This window comes from Labeo rohita, chromosome 13 (assembly GCF_022985175.1).
Source record: "Labeo rohita strain BAU-BD-2019 chromosome 13, IGBB_LRoh.1.0, whole genome shotgun sequence".
Taxonomy (NCBI): Eukaryota; Metazoa; Chordata; class Actinopteri; order Cypriniformes; family Cyprinidae; genus Labeo; species Labeo rohita.
In genome coordinates, this window is record NC_066881.1 from 25,302,175 (window position 1) to 25,323,618 (window position 21,444).

A 21,444-nucleotide genomic window follows, 5' to 3' on the forward strand; every position below is an offset into this window, starting at 1 on the left:
AGGAACATTTAGAAGAAAAAAGGTAATGTTCATTGGTGCCGGATTTTCCAACATGAAATGTCATTATCTCTGTACGTGTTTGTGGCAAAAAACTGATTGTGCACATGAAGCAGTTCAGACTGCTTCACAGACTGTGGATAGTGACTGAATTTCAATACAGAAGCCTATTGTAAAGTGATACGAGCTATGGGGTCGGTTCATAGGGTCGGTTGCATAAACTGCTGAGACTAAGGGTAAAAGTCATCTATATAATATATTATACAAAAATTATAATAAATACATATACTTGTAAATATTTCTTAAATATAGAAATGAATGTGTTTGTATTTTATATGTGCATAATAATTTTGCACAATACACACACATATATTCAAGCTTATATTTCAAGCTTTTATTTTGTATGTGATTAATCACAATTAATCATTTAACAGCCCTAATAATAATATTAAAAGCTTGAAATCAATAATTCAGTTTAATTCAGTTAAAATTTTTGGAAGTTGGAAATTTTAATTATGTTGTCAGTTGCTGGTAGGATAAAAACAGTTAATCCCCTTATGGAATGCACTGTAAGCATGCAACAGATGAAATTAGAGGAGATTCATTCCAAAGATTGGGTCATTACATGCAGGGCATGTTGTGACTTGACCAGAAGCTTTTTTTTTTTTGATCTAATGTATCCACATTGTAGACTCCTGGTCTTCTTCGAAAGACAAGAAACCTACACATGATATCCACAGAAGAAATGTTCAAGAATACATATTTCAAGGCAAAAAAGTACAAAAAGCGTACATTTAATCATACTATTTTGGTCTTGCTGCCATACCATGGGTGCAACAGGCGCAACAATATTACACAGCGCCTGAAAATGAGCCTATTTTATTTCAGTTTATGAAAATGATATTGAAATATTTTTTGCATTTTATTCCATTGTTGTTTTTGAAAATATCTTTTTGATTTCTTTCTTAAAAAAAAAAAAAAAAAAGTAAACCCTCCAGGTACTGAGTTTGACACTTACCTGGTCTGATGTATCTACATTGTAGACTCCTGGTCTTCTCCAGTCAGATCCGCTGTGTACCTGCTGGGTCAGCAGGTGAATGTGCAGGTCTCCACATGGCATCATTACCATGGGGTCAAGCTTTTTATAAACAGCTGTTATGCGGCTACAGTCAACACTTTGAGTCAAGCCACCAAACACAGCATCATAGACAATTATGGGTGAGTGGAGCAAAACACTGACTTTGTGGAACAATTATTAAACACAAAGACTGTCTCGCACGCATTCAGGTGTCTACGGGAAAGCCGGATAAATTCAGGTGCTTCAAGATTCAGATTCCCCGGGGCAGACAATGTTGTTCAGTTTTCCTTTGGTGCTTTTCAGTTTACTGATTCACCAGAGGCCCAGGTGTGTTTGTACGTTTAACTCACTTCTCACTGTTTATACATTTGACAAAACACTGTACTGTTCTGTCATAAAAAAACTATTTAATCATAACCGTTCTACTAAAATATTTGCTTCGTTTGCTAGATGGATTTCTGTGTTTGGTCAAGATTCGATCTGTGACTGCTGTGATTCAGTCTGCAACCAGACTAAAACCAAACACAAAACATATGAAGGCAAGTAAATAATTAAAGATAAGGATATTAGTCATCACTTTATTTTTTAGTATGCTGGTCAAAAAAGACATTCAGATGACTGCACCAGACATCAAAAACCCGTGTTAATTAGTTGTATCCACTAAAAAGAGGTCATATTAAAGGAAAGACAAAAAATATGCACATGATATACACAGAAAAATGTTCAAGAATATATATTACAAGGCGAAAAAGTAATTTTTGGTGTTATTTAAATGCATTAAGTGTTATTTTTAAAACATTTGTTTTAAATTATTTATTTTATGTGCATTTGTCATTTTATTAATGTCTTTTCTATTTTGCTTGTTTATTTTTACTACGAAAAAATTTTAATGTTGCCTTGGCGAACTAACTGAACTTTTTTTTAAGTTTACGCTTTCTGACTAACATTTATGTTTTAATTCAGAATTATATTAATTACTGTAAAAAGATTTTGTCATTAGTGCACAAACATCAGTGAAATCGTAATACCTTTTTAATTTAATTTATTTTTTGGGGGATGTTATGGACTGACCTTTTCTTTTTCCTTAATTTAATTGTACTATTTGATCTGAAGTTATTCAGCATTTCCTATATATTTATGGGTACAAGGTTATAGGTTTAACACATGGATTAGTATTTAGTAAAATGTTAGGTTTTTATGTTGTAGGTTAACTTGGTGAAATTATTACACAGAAAATGACAGCTCACTCTCCTTTGACCTTTTTTTTTTTTTTTTTCCCTTCTGTGCATCAGGGTTTGTGAGCAGTGATCAAGTACTCTTCTCTGACCCTGTAACTTCTGATCTCTCAACTTTGGCTTCCTCAACTCTGGACTCCACACTCGTGGCTCATAGAAATGATGACATTATCTGGTTTGAAGCCAAAATGGCCAAAGAGCCCCAGAGGTCCTACACCCACAAGGACTTTGTAGCCTCTGTTACGCTGTTGAAGCCTTTTCAACTCTTGAATCAGAATCCTGTTAATTGTGATTCTGAGGAGAAGCTGTTCATGTGTAATGTCATTATGGGTGTTCATACGCACGTTTGGTCTTGCTGTCAATGACATTTCAAAGACTTCTGGGTGTATTCAAACTAAATATTATTAAATGGAACGCCCGTCTGCATCACGTCAGTTGTGGATATAAAAAGACATTGTGTGGTCCTCACCCACCCTGACCTTTTTTATTAGTGCGATAATCTCTACAGCAGGACTGTAATGGTTGTAATTTAGAATGAACTTGATTGTGTGAACAATACTATCAGATTAGTGGGTTTCCATTACCACTAACCAACGTTCTTAAAAGAAGAAAAACTAGATGTATGTGTACAATCATGATCTATGAAATAACACAGGTGAGATACTTTGCAAATTTTTTTTATTTTTTTAAGATGCACCTATTACAGGTGTAAGTATGTATTCTGATGTAACATCTGGAATATTACTATCACTAATATCACTAGTGGTTTTACACAGTCCATATTAATCGAACTCTCAATTCAATAAAGTTTACTATTAAAAAAGTTTAATGAATTTGAAAAACACTGTCTAAAACACAAAATTACATTTTTGAAAATAAACAGTGTAGCAAACATGGTGTTAATGTACTGAAATGTCACCTTGCCTGCAGGTGAACAAAAATGAAAAATGTTTTCCAATTGCATAGGACTACACAAACACATTTACGAATAACAAAAAACACTAATGGAAATGATCTCAATCTTGAATTTGCAAAGTAAAACAATTACCAATGCACATTACGTAGTGTTATGAGTGACACATTCTGGGTCTGTTAAAAAAGGAGGCTTTGAAAAGGAGAGCTAAGCTGAAAAGTTTCAGGTTCATACAGTCCATGGCTGTTGTAAATGCCTGATCGGACCAGATGAGCTTAGTGATGATGCCGTCCGAGCAGATCAACAGCAGACATCCTGTCCTGATCGCACCTGACGAACTTTGAAATCTGAGTTTGCATGCAAAGTATGGGTGTATTTTAGGCGCCACCTTGATGTAAACTGGTTTAACAAGAACAGTCTGTGCCTGTAGTGTCAGTAACATAGTGAAAGTGAAAGAGACAAACTACTAATCAGAAAAAATAGTTCATTTTTTCATGAAAAGTGTATGTCTATTTTTCAGTAAACATAACAGTATTTATGACTTGAAAACTAAAATTAGGTAATCAGTGATAATTTTTTTCAGGACTTCAAGGACTTTTCCATAATTAATTTGATTATGACAGGAATAGAAGAGAATCACACCTTTAAGTAAAATACTCCTCTGGAAGTCTTTAAAGGTCATGCAGTTTATGGCCATGACTTATTTAGAAAATCAGATCTTGAATATAAGTTAGTAATTATATTTACAGGAAAGGATTTTCAGAAGATTTCCAAAAAAAAAAAAAAAAAAAACTATTTGAAAATAAAATAATGAATTCAATTAGTTCACTATTAATTTTGTGCACATCCAGAACTGAAATCGGTTAAAAAAAAAAAAAAAAAAAAAAAATAGCCGGCTGCCGGCTTTTATAAGTACAATTGTCCAATACCATTAAATATGATGAGTCTGTATAATTTATGTTCTTTTATTAATTTGCAGGGCTTGTTTTGCTTGTTTTATATAAATTGTTTAAACAGGCCATTATTAATTACACAAGTGTCTCATTAAAATGTCTACAAATTCATAAAACTAATCCGACATCAGATAAAAACCATAAACGCTGGATTTAACGTTTCGCCGCTGGAGGGCGATCTCAGCTCAGATTCAGCGCTTGCCCTAAAAGTATTAGCAAAGCATCTCTTCTTTCTAGCATGAGATGATGGAGTTGCAAAGTAAGTTTACTAAAGACTAAAGGAACATTCAGAAGAAAAAAAATTAATGTTCATTGGTGCAGCATTTTCCAACATGAAATGTCATTATCTCTGTACGTGTTCGTGGCAAAAATGAGTGTGCACATGAAGCAGATCAGACTGTGAATTTCAATACAGAAGCTATGGGGTCGGTTGCATAAACTGCTGAAACTAGTGGTAAAAGTCATCTTCATCTAATTTGTTTTCTTCAAGACTGGTCTTAACTTTTTAATGTCAGACAAAAAGGTAGATTGGCCCAATCTGAATCAGAAAAGTAAGGCTAATTATTAAGACTGATTGGCTAACTTTTGGTCAAACTAGTTAAGACAGTCTTAACAAAGTGGCTATGCAAATGGACCATGGAAATGATATGCTAAATAGCTGTATAATATTATGACCTGAAGTTTATTTCTCCCTGTAAATGAGATGAATTTAAGAAATGTGTGAAAAGAGTCTCTATGGAAATTGTCTTGCTTTGTTCAGCAGAACGAACTCTAGATTTACCGGTTTTATTGGAAGATTATTTGCCAAAACCACAAACACCAGCAGAACATAACATAACTTACTGACATTTTCCTTTTTGCATGTGAGTTCAGGAACAGGATGAATGATGGGATACCCTAGTCATTAAATACCAATCCAATGCGGTGTTAGATAGAGAGTGAGAGTAATGTGTTTTAATTCCACTGAGCTTTGGAATTATCACATCTGGGAAAGTCTTGCACATTTACTATCTGTAGCATTTCAAGTGGCCATGACCACAAGTTTAGGTATTTATACAGACCACAGACACATTGTGATTCTGTGGCGTCCTCTAGTGACCAATACTGCGCAATACGAGCGGAAATCAACTACAAATCACCGATTATAGACCAATCACATCTGATCACAAGCCAAACCTTTCTCAAAAGGCCTTTTTGATCGTATAGTTTCCACCTGTTAGGAAAAACGATACGTAAAGGATAATAAAAACGTACTAATAGATACACAGATAATTGATATGAAAGTGAACAGCATAACTCGCGTAATTCTATGTTCGATTCTGTGCATTTTCTCCAGCCCAACATTGCTGAACAGCGTCTTATCTTCATCTGTATTAGATGAAAGAACCGACCGCCCAAGAACAGCTCGCGAGAAACACTCTGGGAAACTTCTAGTGCGTGATCCGTCCACAAACACGCGCCAGAGGCCGGTGCCTGTCCTGCGGATCCGTGGCCGAACACCTACGAGAGGAGCACCTGGAGAGGATCACCTGCCGACATTCACCCGGCTCCCGGATGTGGCGGTGACTTGCTCACGTTCCGGATTCGTTTTAAGGGTGAAAAGGAACTTCTACGGTTTCTCGGCCGCCGCAGAGGAGCTGACGCTCGGAGAAACCTGCAAAAGTAACGGCGTCCTCGAGCCGCAGAACGACCTGCTCTTCACATACGCGCTCAACGACTGTCAAGGCGAACAACAGGTGAGCGTCATTTCAAAGGAATGTGAATCTGTCGGAATTTATCATTGCCAAATGATGACATGCCTCATCTCTAAAAGGTGTTCCCTGATTATGTTGCCTACAAGTATGTTCTTCACTACGTGCCGCTGTCGCACCGAAACTCCCTCCACCATCACCGAGTCAACGTGGGCGTGGAGTGTCGCTATAAAAGGTAAATCAGCATGTTCCGATTCTGAGTAAAAATAACTTTTGCCTTACGTAAAACCACACTGAAAACGCGAAACAATAAACCCATATGTAAGCACTTGTTGGGAAGTTTACTTTGTAAATGTAGGTTACAGATTACAAGTTAACCTATTTAAAATGTAACAAGTAGTGTGACTATTTCAGTTACTTTATGAAAGTAAGGTAACTGATAACTTTTTGATTATTTTTCTAAATTTCTAACAAATGTTTTCAACTGTTAATCATTTTCAAACATTTAAAGCAGGCAGGTTAACCTTACAGTAGTCTAGCACTAAACACTGATTAGGCTTTCAAAATCATCACTTTGAATTAAGATGTAATTTTACAACACAGACACCACAAAATCAGACTTTAGCACCTCTTTTTACTTTCAGATGGTTCTGAGGTTAAATACATATTTAAAGTCATAACAAGATATAGTTTAATAGCTATGATACTGTTTTTCAAATCAGATCTTTGCGTAGCTATGGCAGGAAACACTGCTCACAATGCTTTGGAAAAAACTCTTAATCTTAAAGCATATACCCAAATAGCAAATAAAACAGTTATCAAATAAGCATGTGCCCTGTTCTGTATCTTAAACTCCTGAAACATTGGTGTCTCATATTTAAGAGCAGCCAATGCAATTTTGGAAAGAAATCAATCAAATCGGTATGAGTGTGAAAATATTCAGATGTAACCACCTGTAATTGTTAACATTTTTTATGTAACTGTAATTTAATTAGACACTTTTTCTCAGTAATTGTAACAGATTATATTTACGTTTATTTTGTAATTAAATTACGTGACTAACTAGTTACTTCCCAATGCTTTATGTAAGCAGATGCGTATGAAGAATAAAGCAATCATCATCAACAATAAACAGCATATAAATCAAAACTGCTAAATGATTAAAAACCATGGTGGCAGATGGCAACTTTTTCCAAAAATGTAATTTTCCAAAATGCATGCAGTTTATGTTGTACAAATGTACAAGTATAGCCAAATTATGTTTACCATAGACCATATTTTACTTCTGAAATGAAAATGATTAAAACTTAACCTCAGTGGAAACCATTGCAAAATAGACTTTCGTCTATCGTGTTGTTTATTTTTTAGGGAACATCATGTGCACAGTCTGGTGATGAGTCCCACATCACGGACACCATTGCGCAAAATTATCAGGACCAGATCTGCTGAGTTTCAGATTCAGCTGATGGACGGTAAGACCACGGGTCACACGGCGAGCAGTATTTTTATGAACAAATACTTTATCACATTATCATTATGCAATAACTGTCTTATATATTTTAGTCTCCCCTTGACAGATTACATATGCAATCATTGCATATGTTCATCTACAGAGATTTCTTGCCAGTTTTATTATTATATAATAATTAGGGCTGTCAAACGAGTAATCGGATACAAATTAAAAGTTTGAGTTTGCCTTATATATGTGTGTGTACTGTGTGTAATTATTATGTATAGGGATGGCTCGAAACCGTAATTTTGGCTTCGGTACAATACCAGAATCTAATACCTCGGTATCGATACTAAATCGATACCACATGTGACAAATACTCAGCCTCAAAAGATAAGTGAATTGAAAACAATTTAGTAAGTAATGTTAACATACAAAACATGTATTAGTTCATTTATCATTTATAAATAATTATTGACCGGGATTAATAAGTGCTGTAATACTGTTAACTCAGCTTACCTAATGAATTTTAACAAAGGTTGCTTTATTGTAAAATATTATTCTAACAGTCTAATGTTGACCTACTCTGCTTTAAAAGTACTTTTCAAGTGTCTGTGTTTCATCAGTTTTTCTTTAGAAAACTTTACTTCACAACATTCCAAAACATTGTACTTTTTACTGAACTACGTTAGAAATCTATTACTTTCTTACTTTTACTCAAGTAAAAGTAATTCAAAGATTTACTTGAGTACAATAAGTATTATAGGTATTAAAGGAAAAACAAACAACTTTCATTATATGAAATGTAGTGCAGTAAAAAGTATGACATTATGCTTTGGAATGTAGTGAAGTAAAATGTTTCCAAAGGAAAAACACTCTAATAAACTACAGATACTTTTTACATTTACTTGAGTAAAGTAAAAAAAATACTTTACTACTGTTCGCCTCTGATCTGTTGTGAATAAAAGTTAATTAAAACTGGACTTATGAATGATGCACTCACCTGTTGATCTCTAAATTCGCGGAAAAGATCAGGATGAGCAAGTGACAAATGCTTTGCAAGATTTAATGTGTGTCTCCTGTGGCAACACACGATTTATAGCAACGCTTGCATACAGGTGCAGTAAGATCAGTTTGTTCACTTTTATCATCGTTTTGTGTGCAAAATAAAGGTCAGACACGTTGATGGATTTCATCGCAATCCATCAACATTTACCAGTTTCGCGAGAAGGGTCTGGCTGCAGACATGCACCTGCACTCTCAGACAACTGCACTTCCGGAAGTGATGTCATTTGCAGTCTATTTTATTTTTACTTTGTTTTATTTATTTATTTTATTATTATTTTTTAAATTAAAAAATAAATAAATATATAATAAAAAGTGCAGGTGTCTGAGAGTGCAGGTGCATGTCTGCAGCAAGACCCTATTGGGGTTTCACAGCATTTTGGGCAATACACACAAATTAATGTATATATTTAAGATAAATATGTTATGTACAAAATGTTTTTATATATTCTACAAATATTATAATAAATACTTAATTTTTATTTATTTAAATATATTTATTAAATGTATACATGAATGTGTTTGTATTTATATATACATAATAATTTCACACAGTACACACACACATATTAGTCAATTTCAAGCTTTTATTTTGTATGTTATTAATCGCATTAATCGTTTGACAGCCCTAATAATAATATTAAAAGCTTCAAAACAATAATTCAATTTAATTCAGTAAAAATTTTTGGAAGTTGAAAATTTTAATTATGTTGTCAGTTGCAGGTAGGATAAAAAGAGTTTAAAACTCTGCCTTATGTAATGCACTGTAAGCACGCAACAGATGAGATTAGAGGAGTTTCATTTCAAAGATTAGAAAGACAAGATCATGTTGTGACTTTGACTTGCCCAGAAGCATTTTTTTTGTTACGTTCCCACGCTTTGAAGTTTGACCCAACCCTGATTTAATCCGTAAACCAGAGTACTAGCGGAGTGCCAGGAACAACCCAACATTTTTTTGAATTTCTCAGTTTGTGTAAATCCACATGGGGCTTCAGAGTATAATTTTTTATCCACATTAATTTTACACTTGTCTAGTACAAATATGTCACTTTGTTTCATAATTGCAGTGTATACGTTTTTTTGGTTATCTACCTCAAAAGAAAGGAAGTGAAATGTGACAACATTTTAACATTACATTGTGGGTGTAACACAACAGCTTAAACTGTTATCTGATTACATGAAAAAAATATACACAACAAACTAAAATATTTTGTCAATAAAATAAAATGATTACATTTTTCAAATAAAATAATGGCTTTTAAAAAAAAAAAAAAAAAAAAAAAAAAAAAAAAAAAATTGAGTTTCACAACGAACACATTGCAACCATGTGTGGGACGGCCCTGATCGCAAAACACAGCTATACAGTATAGTTCAAAACAATGTGCGCAAATAGTTGAAACGCATACAGACATTCAAAAAAACACTCCCCTCCCTCCAAACACAGCTCTCATAGAACACGAGACACATAATGAGCCAAAATGCTTTACATTTCTTGAAATAATAATTTCTGAACATTAAACATCGATTTTCAGTCTTTTTTCACCGGTTTCTTGTGGTTTCTTTTTAAAATCCATGAAAGTTAATAGTGAAAACTACATTGCTAATGTCATAGAATAGCATAGCTCATTAATAACGGGGCAGATAGTAACGCAGTGTTACAACATTCCCCATCAGCGAGACTGGAATTTAAAACTGATTAGTGTCATCTGGTGGCTTGCCAAGCATTAACAGTGTTGGGGATAATCCATTACAAGTAACGCGAGTTACGTAATATTATTTCTTTTTCCAAGTAACTAGTAAAGTAACGCATTACTTTTTAAATGACAAGAAAATATCTGAGTTACTTTTTTCAAATATTGATTAAAAGTTCTCCTGTCCCCATGTTGAGAGAAATCAGGAGTAAGATGTTAGTTCTAGAATAAATTTGAACATGCATTAATTCACTCACAAAAAACAGAATTAGAATTCCTCAAAATTAATAAAAACAGTGAGTCAACTAGAGTATATGTTAAAGAATATAAATATCCCTTTTAAAAATGCATTTAATCCCATTTAATTAACCGATGTCTTTGCTGACCTTCGATGATCCAATTCAGTATTAATAAGCAAAAATTACTCAAAATAATCTAACATTTGTTTTTTTATTGCTGTAGAGTTGACTTTTTTTTTTTCTCTGTGGTCTACTGTACAGACGTGAATTTACTTTTCTCAAAGCCTGTGGCTTTTGGTGTGAAAAGGCTTCTACATTCTACATTCTACATTTTTAGGGAGTAACTCAGTATTGTAATGCATTACTTTTAAAGTAACTTTCCCCAACACTGAGCATTAATAAACTATCTAAACTGATAAATAAAAGACTGGAGACTAAAATAATAGCAGATTTGTCTCATTTTAAATAAATACTAAAAACTGAGCTGAAAATTTACTTCAGCCAGAAATGTACTTTTCCTATGGTAAAATAAATATATAGTGATATCTTCAAAAGGCTTTTGAATTTCAGCGCACTTTTTTCTCTGTATAGTGTTGCTATGGCAACTAGTAAATGCCTAAATTTGGTTATGCTTGCATGTGTGGAAATAGGGCTGGGCGAAATGGGCAAAAAAATTAGCACAATAATTTTTTTCATATCAGTCAATATCGATAATTATCACGATAAATGTCAAATCTTTACTTCTTTCCAGTTTAAAGTCAGATTTTTGCTCCAAAGTGAGAGTTGTAGAAGCCAGACCATTAATTTTCCTTAACAAAATAAATATCTAAACAGAAAAATTAATTTCTGCATGTTCTAATGAGTTATATGTGACCCTGGACCACAAAACCAGTCTTAAGGTGCTGTGGTATATTTGTAGCAATAGCCAAAAATACACTGTATGGGTCAAAATTATTGATTTTTCTTTCATGCCAAAAATCATTAGGAAATTAAGTAAAGATCATGTTCCATGAAGATATTTTGTAATTTTCCTACTGTAAATATATCAAAACTTAATTTTTGATTAGTAATATGCTTTGCAAAGAACTTAATTTGGAAAACTTTAAAGGCGATTTTCTCAATATTTTGATTTTTTTTGGCACCCTCAGATTCCACATACTGAAATAGTTATATCTCGGCCAAAATTGTTCTATCCTAACAAACCATACATCAATGGAAAGCTTATTTATTCAGCTTTCAGATGATGTATAAAGCTCAATTTTGAAAAATTGACACTTATGACTGGTTTTGTGGTCCAGGGTCACATATTGTTTCAAATCAAGAAACAGGTTTGGGTGTCTGTCTGATAATGATAATAATAATAATAATAATAATAACATCACTTTTTTTTGTCTCTTAGAAATGCACATTTGATAGTAGCTTGAGGATGCAGAGGTAAATTTTTGTTCATTATCAATCAGTAACTTCTGTAAAAACTGTAGCAACCTCAGTTTTATATGGTTAAATTCATTCTGACTGTTTTTTTTTTTTTTTATTAAGCATTGGTCTCCCATAGTAGCAAGCATACATTTTAAAACATGATAAACACAGTTAAAGCCACACATAATGGTACCTCAATACCATGGTAAAAATATAACTACATGGTTTTATAGGTAGCCTATTTGTATGAAAAACGGTAGTCTAAAAACATTCAGTATAAATGCACACATGCTACAGCTTAATCACAAATACATACATACTATAATTATATACCATTACTCCTGTAATAAAATTCAATGTGAATATCCCACATTGCTGCCACAATACCATGATGCAGTGCAGTGTTACTACAGTAAATTAATGGTAAATGATGGCGATGTATAGATTGAAAAGCCTTCTGACTGTCTCGTTGCACACAGCTTTAAACTAGTTTGAATCAGAGTCATTTGTGTTCATCGCTGAATTCAAGTGTTTCACACTGGATCTCACAGCGCTGTTTAGTGCACGTGTGACGGAGCCCTTCACATATCGCGTCTTTTGCGCGTTCACGTTCGTTATTTCAAATGTCGGCGCGCGGCAGCTGCGCTCATAACGGAAGGGACGCGCATGCGGTACAACGCGCTTGGTTTTTCCAGACGCGTCCGCGCCGCATCGAGATAATAAATGCTTCAAATAAGTCGCGCTGTTTCGTTCCGCTTTTGGCACATAAAAGTTCTATCAAACATTTATCGAACTCCTCATATTGTTTTATCGAGAAAATTATCGTTATCGAATTATCGCCCAGCCCCATGTGGAAATATTTGAACCACGTGTGTTACAACTAACCCTGCGTTAGTCTGTGCCCCGCGCTCCCCTACGCATTAATAGTCTACTGCAGGGATGTCAAACTCAGTTCCTGGAGGGCCACAGCCCTGCAGAGTTTAGTTGCAGCTCTAATTAAACACACCTAATCTAGCTAATCAAGTCCTTCAGGCTTATTTGAAAACTACATGGTTTGTGTGTTGGTGCAGGGTTGGAACTAAACCCTCCAGGTACTAAGTTTGACACTCCTGATCTAATGTATCTACATTGTAGACTCCTGGTCTTCTTCGAAAGACAAGAAACCTGATATCCACAGAAGAAATGTTCAAGAATACATATTTCAAGGCAAAAAAGTACAAAAAGCGTACATTTAATCATACTATGGTGGTCTTGCTGGCATACCATGGGTGCAGCAGGCGCAATGAAATTACGCAGCGCCTGAAAATATTTTATATTATATTTTCCCATGGTACGGCAGCAAAGTTGCTTGATTATTACTCCGGAATGAGAGTATAGTTCCTAGCCATATCGGGCTAGAAAATGGCAACTTTTCGTTTTCCGTCAGTCTTTGTACACAATGTAACTACAGAAGAGTCAAGTTTTAAATAGGAAAAATATTGAAACTCTTTGGTCATTTTTGAGCAAGTTGCTAATGGTCTAATCAGATTCAATGGTCTATGCTAAGCTATGCTAAAAGTGCTACCACCAGACCCGGAGATTGGCTGAACGGATTCAAAAGCGGTAAAACTCAACTGTTTAACTGTAGGGAAGTTGGAAAATGAGCCTATTTTCAAAAAAAAAAAGTGTTCCTTTAATTGGGAGGTGACTGTCCCAAACCCTAAATTTCAGTTTATGAAAATGATATTGAAATAATTTTTGCATTTTATTCCATTGTTGTTTTTGAAAATATCTTTTTGATTTATTTCTTTAAAAAAAAAAAAAAAGTAAACCCTCCAGGTACTGAGTTTGACACTTACCTGGTCTGATGTATCTACATTGTAGACTCCTGGTCTTCTCCAGTCAGATCCGCTGTGTACCTGCTGGGTCAGCAGGTGAATGTGCAGGTCTCCACACGGCATCATTACCATGGGGTCAAGCTTTTTATAAACAGCTGTTATGCGGCTACAGTCAACACTTTGAGTCAAGCCACCAAACACAGCATCATAGACAATTATGGGTGAGTGGAGCAAAACGCTGACTTTGTGGAACAATTATCAAACACCAAGACTGTCTCGCACGCATTCAGGTGTCTACAGGAAAGCCGGATAAATTCAGGTGCTTCAAGATTCAGGTTCTCCAGGGCAGACAATGTTGTTCAGTTTTCCTTTGGTGCTTTTCAGTTTACTGATTCACCAGAGGCCCAGGTGTGTTTGTACGTTTAACTCACTGTTTATACATTTCTAAAGACAAAACAGTGCTGTACTGTGTTGTTTTGTGATGCATTCATTCATTGTATGATTTATCTCATTGTCTGTGATTTATTGTAGGTTGCACTCCATTGTGAACTCTCTGTTTCTGGCGGAGGCCCTAGTCCAATGCTCAAGTCTTGTTTTTACAGCCACACAGATAAAAGGTTAACAAGACTAGACTTCTGTCCTCTCGTTGTTGTAAAGATAATGAATTACTCGTTTCTGTCATATAAAAACAATTTAATCATAACCGTTCTACTAAAATATTTGCTTCGTTTGCTAGATGGATTTCTGTGTTTGGTCAAGATTCGATCTGTGACTGCTGTGATTCAGTCTGCAACCAGACTAAAACCAAACGCAAAACATATGAAGGCAAGTAAATACTTAAAAATAAGGATATTAGTCATCACTTTATTTCTTAGTATGCTGGTCAAAAAAGACTTTCAGATGACTGCACCAGACATCAAAAACATGTGTTAATTAGTTGTATCCACTAAAAAAAGGTCATATTAAAGGAAAGACAAAAAATATGCACATGATATACACAGAAAAATGTTCAAGAATACATATTACAAGGCAAAAAAGTAATTTTTGGTGTTATTTAAATGCTCTTTAAAACATTTGTTTTAAATTATTTTTTATTTTTATATCTTCAGTTTATTTGAATTTTTAATTTGTCATTTTATGTGCATTTGTCATTTTATTAATGTCTTTTCTATTTTGCTTGTTTATTTTTACTACGAAAAATTTTTAATGTTGCCTTGGCGAACTAACTGAACTTTTTAAGTTTACGCTTTCTGACTAACATTTATGTTTTAATTCAGAATTATATTCATTACTGTAAAAATATTTTCAGTAGATTTTGTCATTAGTGTACAAACATCAGTGAAATCGTAATACATTTTAATTTAATTTATTTTTTGGGGGATGTTATGGACTGACCTTTTCTTTTTCCTTAATTTAATTGTACTATTTGATCTGAAGCTATTCAGCATTTCCTATATATTTATGGGTATAAGGTTATAGCTTTAACACATGGATTAGTATTTAGTAAAATGTTAGGTTTTTATGTTGTAGGTTAACTTGGTGAAATTATTACACAGAAAATGACAGCTCACTCTCAGCTGCACAATAATAAAGGTCAAGGAGGAAAAAGTTCTTTTTTTTTTTCCCTTCTGTGCATCAGGGTTTGTGAGCAGTGATCAAGTACTCTTCTCTGACCCTGTAACTTCTGATCTCTCAACTTTGGCTTCCTCAACTCTGGACTCCACACTCGTGGCTCATAGAAATGATGACATTATCTGGTTTGAAGCCAAAATGGCCAAAGAGCCCCAGAGGTCCTACACCCACAAGGACTTTGTAGCCTCTGTTACGCTGATATCTTCTGATGATGACCATGATAAGAGACAGCACACATCTCAAATCACCACTGAGGAGGAAAGGAAAGCGATAGAGGAAGAGAAAAATGAGTATGTGGAGATTTTTATTGCAATCAGTAAGAGTATTGTAGGATCTGAAAGACCAGATTTAGACTCCATGGAGAAGCTTGACGTTGCATCCTTGAGCTGGTCTGGAGACAGGAAGATGCAGAATGTGATTAAGGGTTCCAGTTACTCACAGAAGAAGATTCAGAGAATGGAAGAAGTTCAGGAGGGCAAAGGTTCCACAAAGACACCAGTTATGGTCGGTGAAATCATGAAAGAGCATTCCGATATAGATGAATCGACAATGGGAGACCGGGAGCTGGGTGAGGTGTTTCCGCCATACTTCACCTCAAAGGAAAATAATTCTTATGAAAATAAAAAAGAAGGCTTGGGCTTGCAAGTGTTTCCACTTGATTCTGATGAGCTGATAGAACAGGGTGTTGTGAAAAAACTAAACCTCACGCAAGACTCAGATGATTATTATTTTTCAGATGGAATGTGATTCAAAAGAACTTGTGAGAAAATGTCTGTTTTTTTGTGTGTGTTTAATTGATGAATAAACCATGAGGAAACAAAGAACCATGCAATGCTTCCTAAGAAAAACAAGTAGTGCATGAAATTCCTTTTCTTGACTGAAGCCAGTCAAGGCTTTAGGTTGTTTTTCTGGTTGTAAACGATCCCAGCCGAGGAAGAAAGGTCTTATCTAGCAAAACGATTAGTTATTTTTATTTTAAAAAATACAATTGAAATACTTTTTAATCTCAAACACTCATCTTGACTTGCTCTCTGTGAACTGTGTATTCTGACTCAAGACCGTTAGGATATGTCGAAAAACTCCAATTGTATTTTTTCCCTCAACTTCCAAAATAATTTCAAAATCATCCTACATCGCTGCAGAAGTACCGACCCAGTCTTTGCAAAGTGAACATGCAAAGATCAAACACCCTTAACAAAAAAGGTAAAAGGACGATTTTGAAGTTGAGGGAGAACATGAGATACGAGTTTTTCGACATACACTAACTGCCATGAACCAGAAAAAAAACAGTCCAGGCAGAGTAATACAAGAAGAGCGTTTGACATTAAAAAGTATAGAAATTGTATTATTTTTATGAAAACAACTGATTGTTATGCTAGATAAGACCCTTCTTTTTCAGCTGGGATCGTTTACAACCGCATTTGGGATCGTTTGAAGCCGCATTTAAACTGCATTTTGGAAAGTTCAAAATCGGGGCACCATATCAGTCCATTATATAGAGAAAAATGCTGAAATGTTTTCCTCAAAAAAACAAAACAAAAAAAACAATTTTTAGACTGAAGACAGAAAGACATGAACATCTCGGATGACAAGGGGGTGAGTACATTGTACGTGAGTCTTTGAACAGCAATTTACAGATAACGTACTCAACCCCTTGTCATCCAAGATTGGACTGATGGACTGATATGGTGCCCCAAATTTGAACTTCCAAAATGCAATTTAAACGCGGCTTCAAACGATCCCAAATGCGGTTGTAAACAATCGGTTATTTTCATAAAAAAAAAAAAAAACAATTTAAATACTTTTTAATCTCAAACGCTCGTCTTGACTTGCTTTCCCTGACTTCTTTTGTTACATGGTTTCCCGTTAATACCTTTTTCTTCATGTTCAAACAAAGCCTTTTCAACTCTTGAATCAGAATCCTGTTAATTGTGATTCTGAGGAGAAGCTGTTGTGTAATGTCATTATGGGTGTTCATACGCACGTTTGGTCTTGCTGTCTGTACAATGACATTTCAAAAACTTCTGGGTGTATTCAAACTAAATATTATTAAATGGAACGCCCGTCTGCATCACGTCAGTTGTGGATATAAAAAGACATTATTGTGTGGTCCTCACCCACCCTGACCTTTTTTATTAGTGCGATAATCTCTACAGCAGGACTGTAATGGTTGTAATTTAGAATGAACTTGATTGTGCGAACAATACTATCAGATTAGTGGGTTTCCATTACCACTAACCAACGTTCATTTCTATGATCTATGAAATAACACAGGTGAGATACTTTGCAAATTTTTTTTATTTTTTTAAGATGCACCTATTACAGGTGTAAGTATGTATTCTGAATAGAACATCTGGAATACTACTATCACTAATATCACTAGTGGTTTTACACAGTCCATATTAATCGAACTCTCAATTCAATAAAGTTTACTATTAAAAAAGTTTAATGAATTTGAAAAACACTCTAAAAACACAAAATTACATTTTTGAAAATAAACAGTGTAGCAAACATGGTGTTAATGTACTGAAATGTCACCTTGCCTGCAGGTGAACAAAAACAAATGAAAAATATTTTCCAATTGCATAGGACTACACAAACACATTTACGAATAACAAAAAACACTAATGGAAATGATCTCAATCTTGAATTTGCAAAGTAAAACAATTACCAATGCACATTACGTAGTGTTATGAGTGACACATTCTGGGTCTGTTAAGACTGTTTTTAGCACCAAAAATATTAGATCTGTTTAGTTTAGATGGGAGAGACACTACAGTTATCTGTTCTTCAGATCATTAGAATGCTGGATTGAAATGTTACATAAATGTTATGTAAAGGATCAGGTTATGTAACACTAATAAACATTACACTTTTTTTTTTTTTAAAGCTGCCATTGTTAATACATAAAAATATACATGGTGTATTTAATTGTACACAAGATAAAAAAAAATATTGTCTTAAAATATTCTCTTGAAAATCATAGAACAGCTTTTATAAGTTTCATAAAATAGGATAACTACTAGTTGAAGTGGTTTTGTAACATCCATTATAGGCATATTGAATTTTTTTCATTAAGAATTTGAATTTCAGTATGGAGTCCCATTTCTGTGAAGCCATTTTGTTTGGTCTCTTCTCTTCTTCTTTTTCTTCTTTTTGTAATGAACACAAACAATACAGTCAAAACAATCACCAGCAGCAGAAAAACAGGGATCAATATAACACATCCATGGCATCTGTATGCTGATTCTCCTTGCCGTTCATTCTTATCTGTACAAAGAAAGTAAATTAAATTAGACTTATTAGAAAAAAAACAATTTTGTTTAAACACTTCAATGTTATTGATGATTCAAATGCATTTTAAAATTGCTCATGTTTTTGAAAGTCCTTACCTGAGTAGAGCTGGATGTCTCTCCTGATGTCTTGTCCCAGGGGTTTGTTGTGTAGTATGAATGTCAATGAGGAGTTTGTGACTTCGGTGAGACTAATAAAACTAGACACAACATAAAGTCCTGTCTCTGTGTCCTGGTTGATGTGTGTTTGTGTCTGGTTAGTGATGTCTGAGTTCTCCATCAGCCACTGCAGTGTAGGAGAAGGGTAACCCCCATCTGAGGTCACCTGCAGATTCACTCCATCAGTTAACATGGAGAAGTGCAGACGAGGTTCAGAGTAGAAGGCTGAAAAACAACAGGACATGGACATTAAAACCAAGGGCAATCATATTGTTAGACCCTGATATTGATCACATGATTTTTTAATAACAGTGGTCAATGTTGTTTTGTTACCTGCAATTTTCACTCCAAAGCTCCTCTTCTGGCTGCCAGTGTTTGTGCTGACGGAGCAGGTGTACACACCGGCATCCTGAGGAGTGACTTTGTCCAGTCTGAGTGATGCGTTTCCTCTTGCCATCTCCTGAATGAACAGACTGGTGCGGTTCACATAATGCCGATTCTGACGATCGAGCTGGTCCTGACTGTAGTAGAAGCTGTGAACAACATCCAGTCCACGCTGCCAGGTAATAACGGTGCTTTTCAGATCCCACGAACTGTCCACAGGGAACGTGCAGGGGAGGATGAGCGCCTCACCGTAAAACCCAGTCAGAGGGTCTCTGGGAACAGTAATCTCAAACTCAGCTGGAAAGTGAAGAGAAAATACCATTTGAGTTTCACAGTCTCTCATTACTTGCATTATGATTTTGTTGGCAGATCTTATCTTGCCAAATGGATTGCTAAGAAGATTGATCATTTCAGTATTTCACAACATTTTAATGGTATTTCTTGGTACGATTGCCAAATGGGGATGAGGAAACCCCATCCATTTCTAGATAAAGAGTTTTTCCTTTACGCATAAGCCCCTACGCCACCTACACTCCAGAATACCGGCTGAACAAGGAAGGGGTAAAAAAAACACAAAAGGTCATTTCCCACATCCCAGTAAACTGATAGGAATGCTAAAAATCCTCAACTCAGTCTGATTAATCAGTCCAGTCAAGATCATCTCATCTAAATATCTATTAGTTCTAATAATTCTCTAAAATAAAGTTTTAAAACATTTAAATTACTACTGAAAATTAGCATAAGTTAAAAAACAACAGATGTTTTTCTTCATTTAATAATTTTCATTGACATGTAAAACCTTGTTATACACCTACTCATAACAGAGAATCTGTCCTGTGACAGAAGGGTTTGTTTCTCTCATGCTCAGGTTCAGAGAAAAACGTGAGTTTTAAAATACACACACTCTATTTAAAGTATAGAAGCATGTCTTTTGAGAAAACAAACTTAAAAATCATCCCTAGCCTTAGCCATGTTTACCCGCTTGATTTATTTTCTCTTGGAAAATCATGTGTTTATTGATATCAGATACACAAGCGACAGTCTGACCTCTGTAACTATACAGCTCAGTAAACCTTGGCTGGATAATATGGACTTTTTGAGAGACTTAATAAAGATCACTTTAGGATTTAATGTACTTTCAGTAATTAATCAGAAATACTCACTGAAACAGGAGGTTTCAAAAAGGAGGAGAGACAGGCAGAACACCTTGAGGATCATATCACGGTCCACGGCCGTTGGTAACAGGTAGGCTAAATCCTCTGTAAATCCCTGAATCACACCAAATGATCTTCGAGATGATGTCATCCACGGTATGTCGGGGAAGCCGTTCGGAATCAACGCCAGAGATCTTCTCCCGATCGACCTAAAGAACTCTGACATGTCAAGCCACGCCGCCATTGTATTTATATTCTGCTCTTCAGCTCCGCCTCTTCTGACGCAATCACTGCTTTAACAACCTATAATAATAATAAAACTACCTATAATAAAACATTTTAAAATATGGATAAGAGGTTTAACCCAAAACACAGTCAAAATACACAAACACAAAATATAAAAAAAACAGCTGTCACTTTTTTTTTTAACTATGAAATGTCCATAAATTCTCAATGCAGACTTAAGTTTGGTCTTTTTTTTAAGAGACAGAATTATTGTAGAACTGGAAAAAAAATCTTATATTGGTAAATTATTTTTGTGTAGGTACAGCTAAAGAATTGTCAACCGAGAATAATCCACACTGTGCGCTGAAGCCCTATCAATAAATAGAGTACATTATCAAATAAGTACTGAATGTGTATAATGTGTTTTTATTACTGATGTTAATTACCGATAATAACCGAGGTGCATTATTTTATATAAAAGCATGTTACACAGCGTGAGCGAAACTCACTTGTTGTCTTTCGAAACGTTTGTTCACGAAGGGAACAAACTTTATGTAAAATATTATAAATGAGAAAAACATTACCAGGTAAGCAAACAACTCTACAAATAGAACAGAGCTTTGTTTTTGTATTGTCGTTATACTGGTTAATAAAACAATAACAAAATTACAGATCCATAACAACCAATCTAACGTTATTTTTGTCACACTGTACAACGATAATACTGTTTTTGTATTATAGTAAGGGTTAAGTTTAGGGTTAGTTTCTGGTAGGAGCTGTAGGATTCCCTTCTAGCAACTCCCCGTTTCATCCAGAGCGCTCTCGCTCTTTCTGGACGCGCAAAGACTGACGTCATGGAACATTACGTCATACGTCACAAGGCACGTAAAAAACAAAAAAAAAACATGGCACTGTTGTTTATAAAAACGCCTCTACTGGTTGTCAAGACTTGTTGCTTCGTTACACAGATATGTATTTCCTAATAAAAAGTGGCCTAGTAATGCAACCAAACAACATTTCGTTTTGTAGATTAGATTAGAGTTTAAGTG

General features: G+C 34.8%; 2 protein-coding genes across 3 annotated transcripts; one reads left to right on the forward strand and one right to left on the reverse strand.

The window, feature by feature from the left end:
• The first annotated feature begins 4,184 nt into the window (after window positions 1–4,184).
• Window positions 4,185–16,115, forward strand: si:ch211-67f13.7 (uncharacterized protein LOC565426 homolog). Of its 2 annotated transcripts, none has more exons than XM_051125546.1 (8): window positions 4,185–5,912; window positions 6,017–6,102; window positions 7,236–7,339; window positions 13,595–13,769; window positions 13,839–13,956; window positions 14,080–14,165; window positions 14,285–14,373; window positions 15,188–16,115. In XM_051125546.1, exons 1-8 carry the CDS (start codon window positions 5,454–5,456, stop codon window positions 15,925–15,927), a joined length of 1,857 nt encoding a protein of 618 aa, XP_050981503.1. In that variant the 5' UTR covers window positions 4,185–5,453; the 3' UTR covers window positions 15,928–16,115. The 2 variants fall into 2 exon arrangements, with proteins under 2 accessions (XP_050981503.1, XP_050981502.1); XM_051125545.1 differs by having other exon boundaries at window positions 4,187–5,912; window positions 5,990–6,102; window positions 15,188–16,114.
• Window positions 16,116–17,460: 1,345 nt separating this feature from the next.
• Window positions 17,461–20,450, reverse strand: zgc:153911 (uncharacterized protein LOC768172 homolog). Its single transcript, XM_051125547.1, has 4 exons — window positions 20,180–20,450; window positions 18,966–19,313; window positions 18,573–18,857; window positions 17,461–18,450 (listed from the first exon to the last, which is right to left on the reverse strand). The coding sequence occupies exons 1-4, from the start codon at window positions 20,412–20,414 to the stop codon at window positions 18,230–18,232; spliced, it is 1,089 nt and encodes a 362-aa protein (XP_050981504.1). The 5' UTR covers window positions 20,415–20,450; the 3' UTR covers window positions 17,461–18,229.
• Window positions 20,451–21,444: the final 994 nt, after the last annotated feature.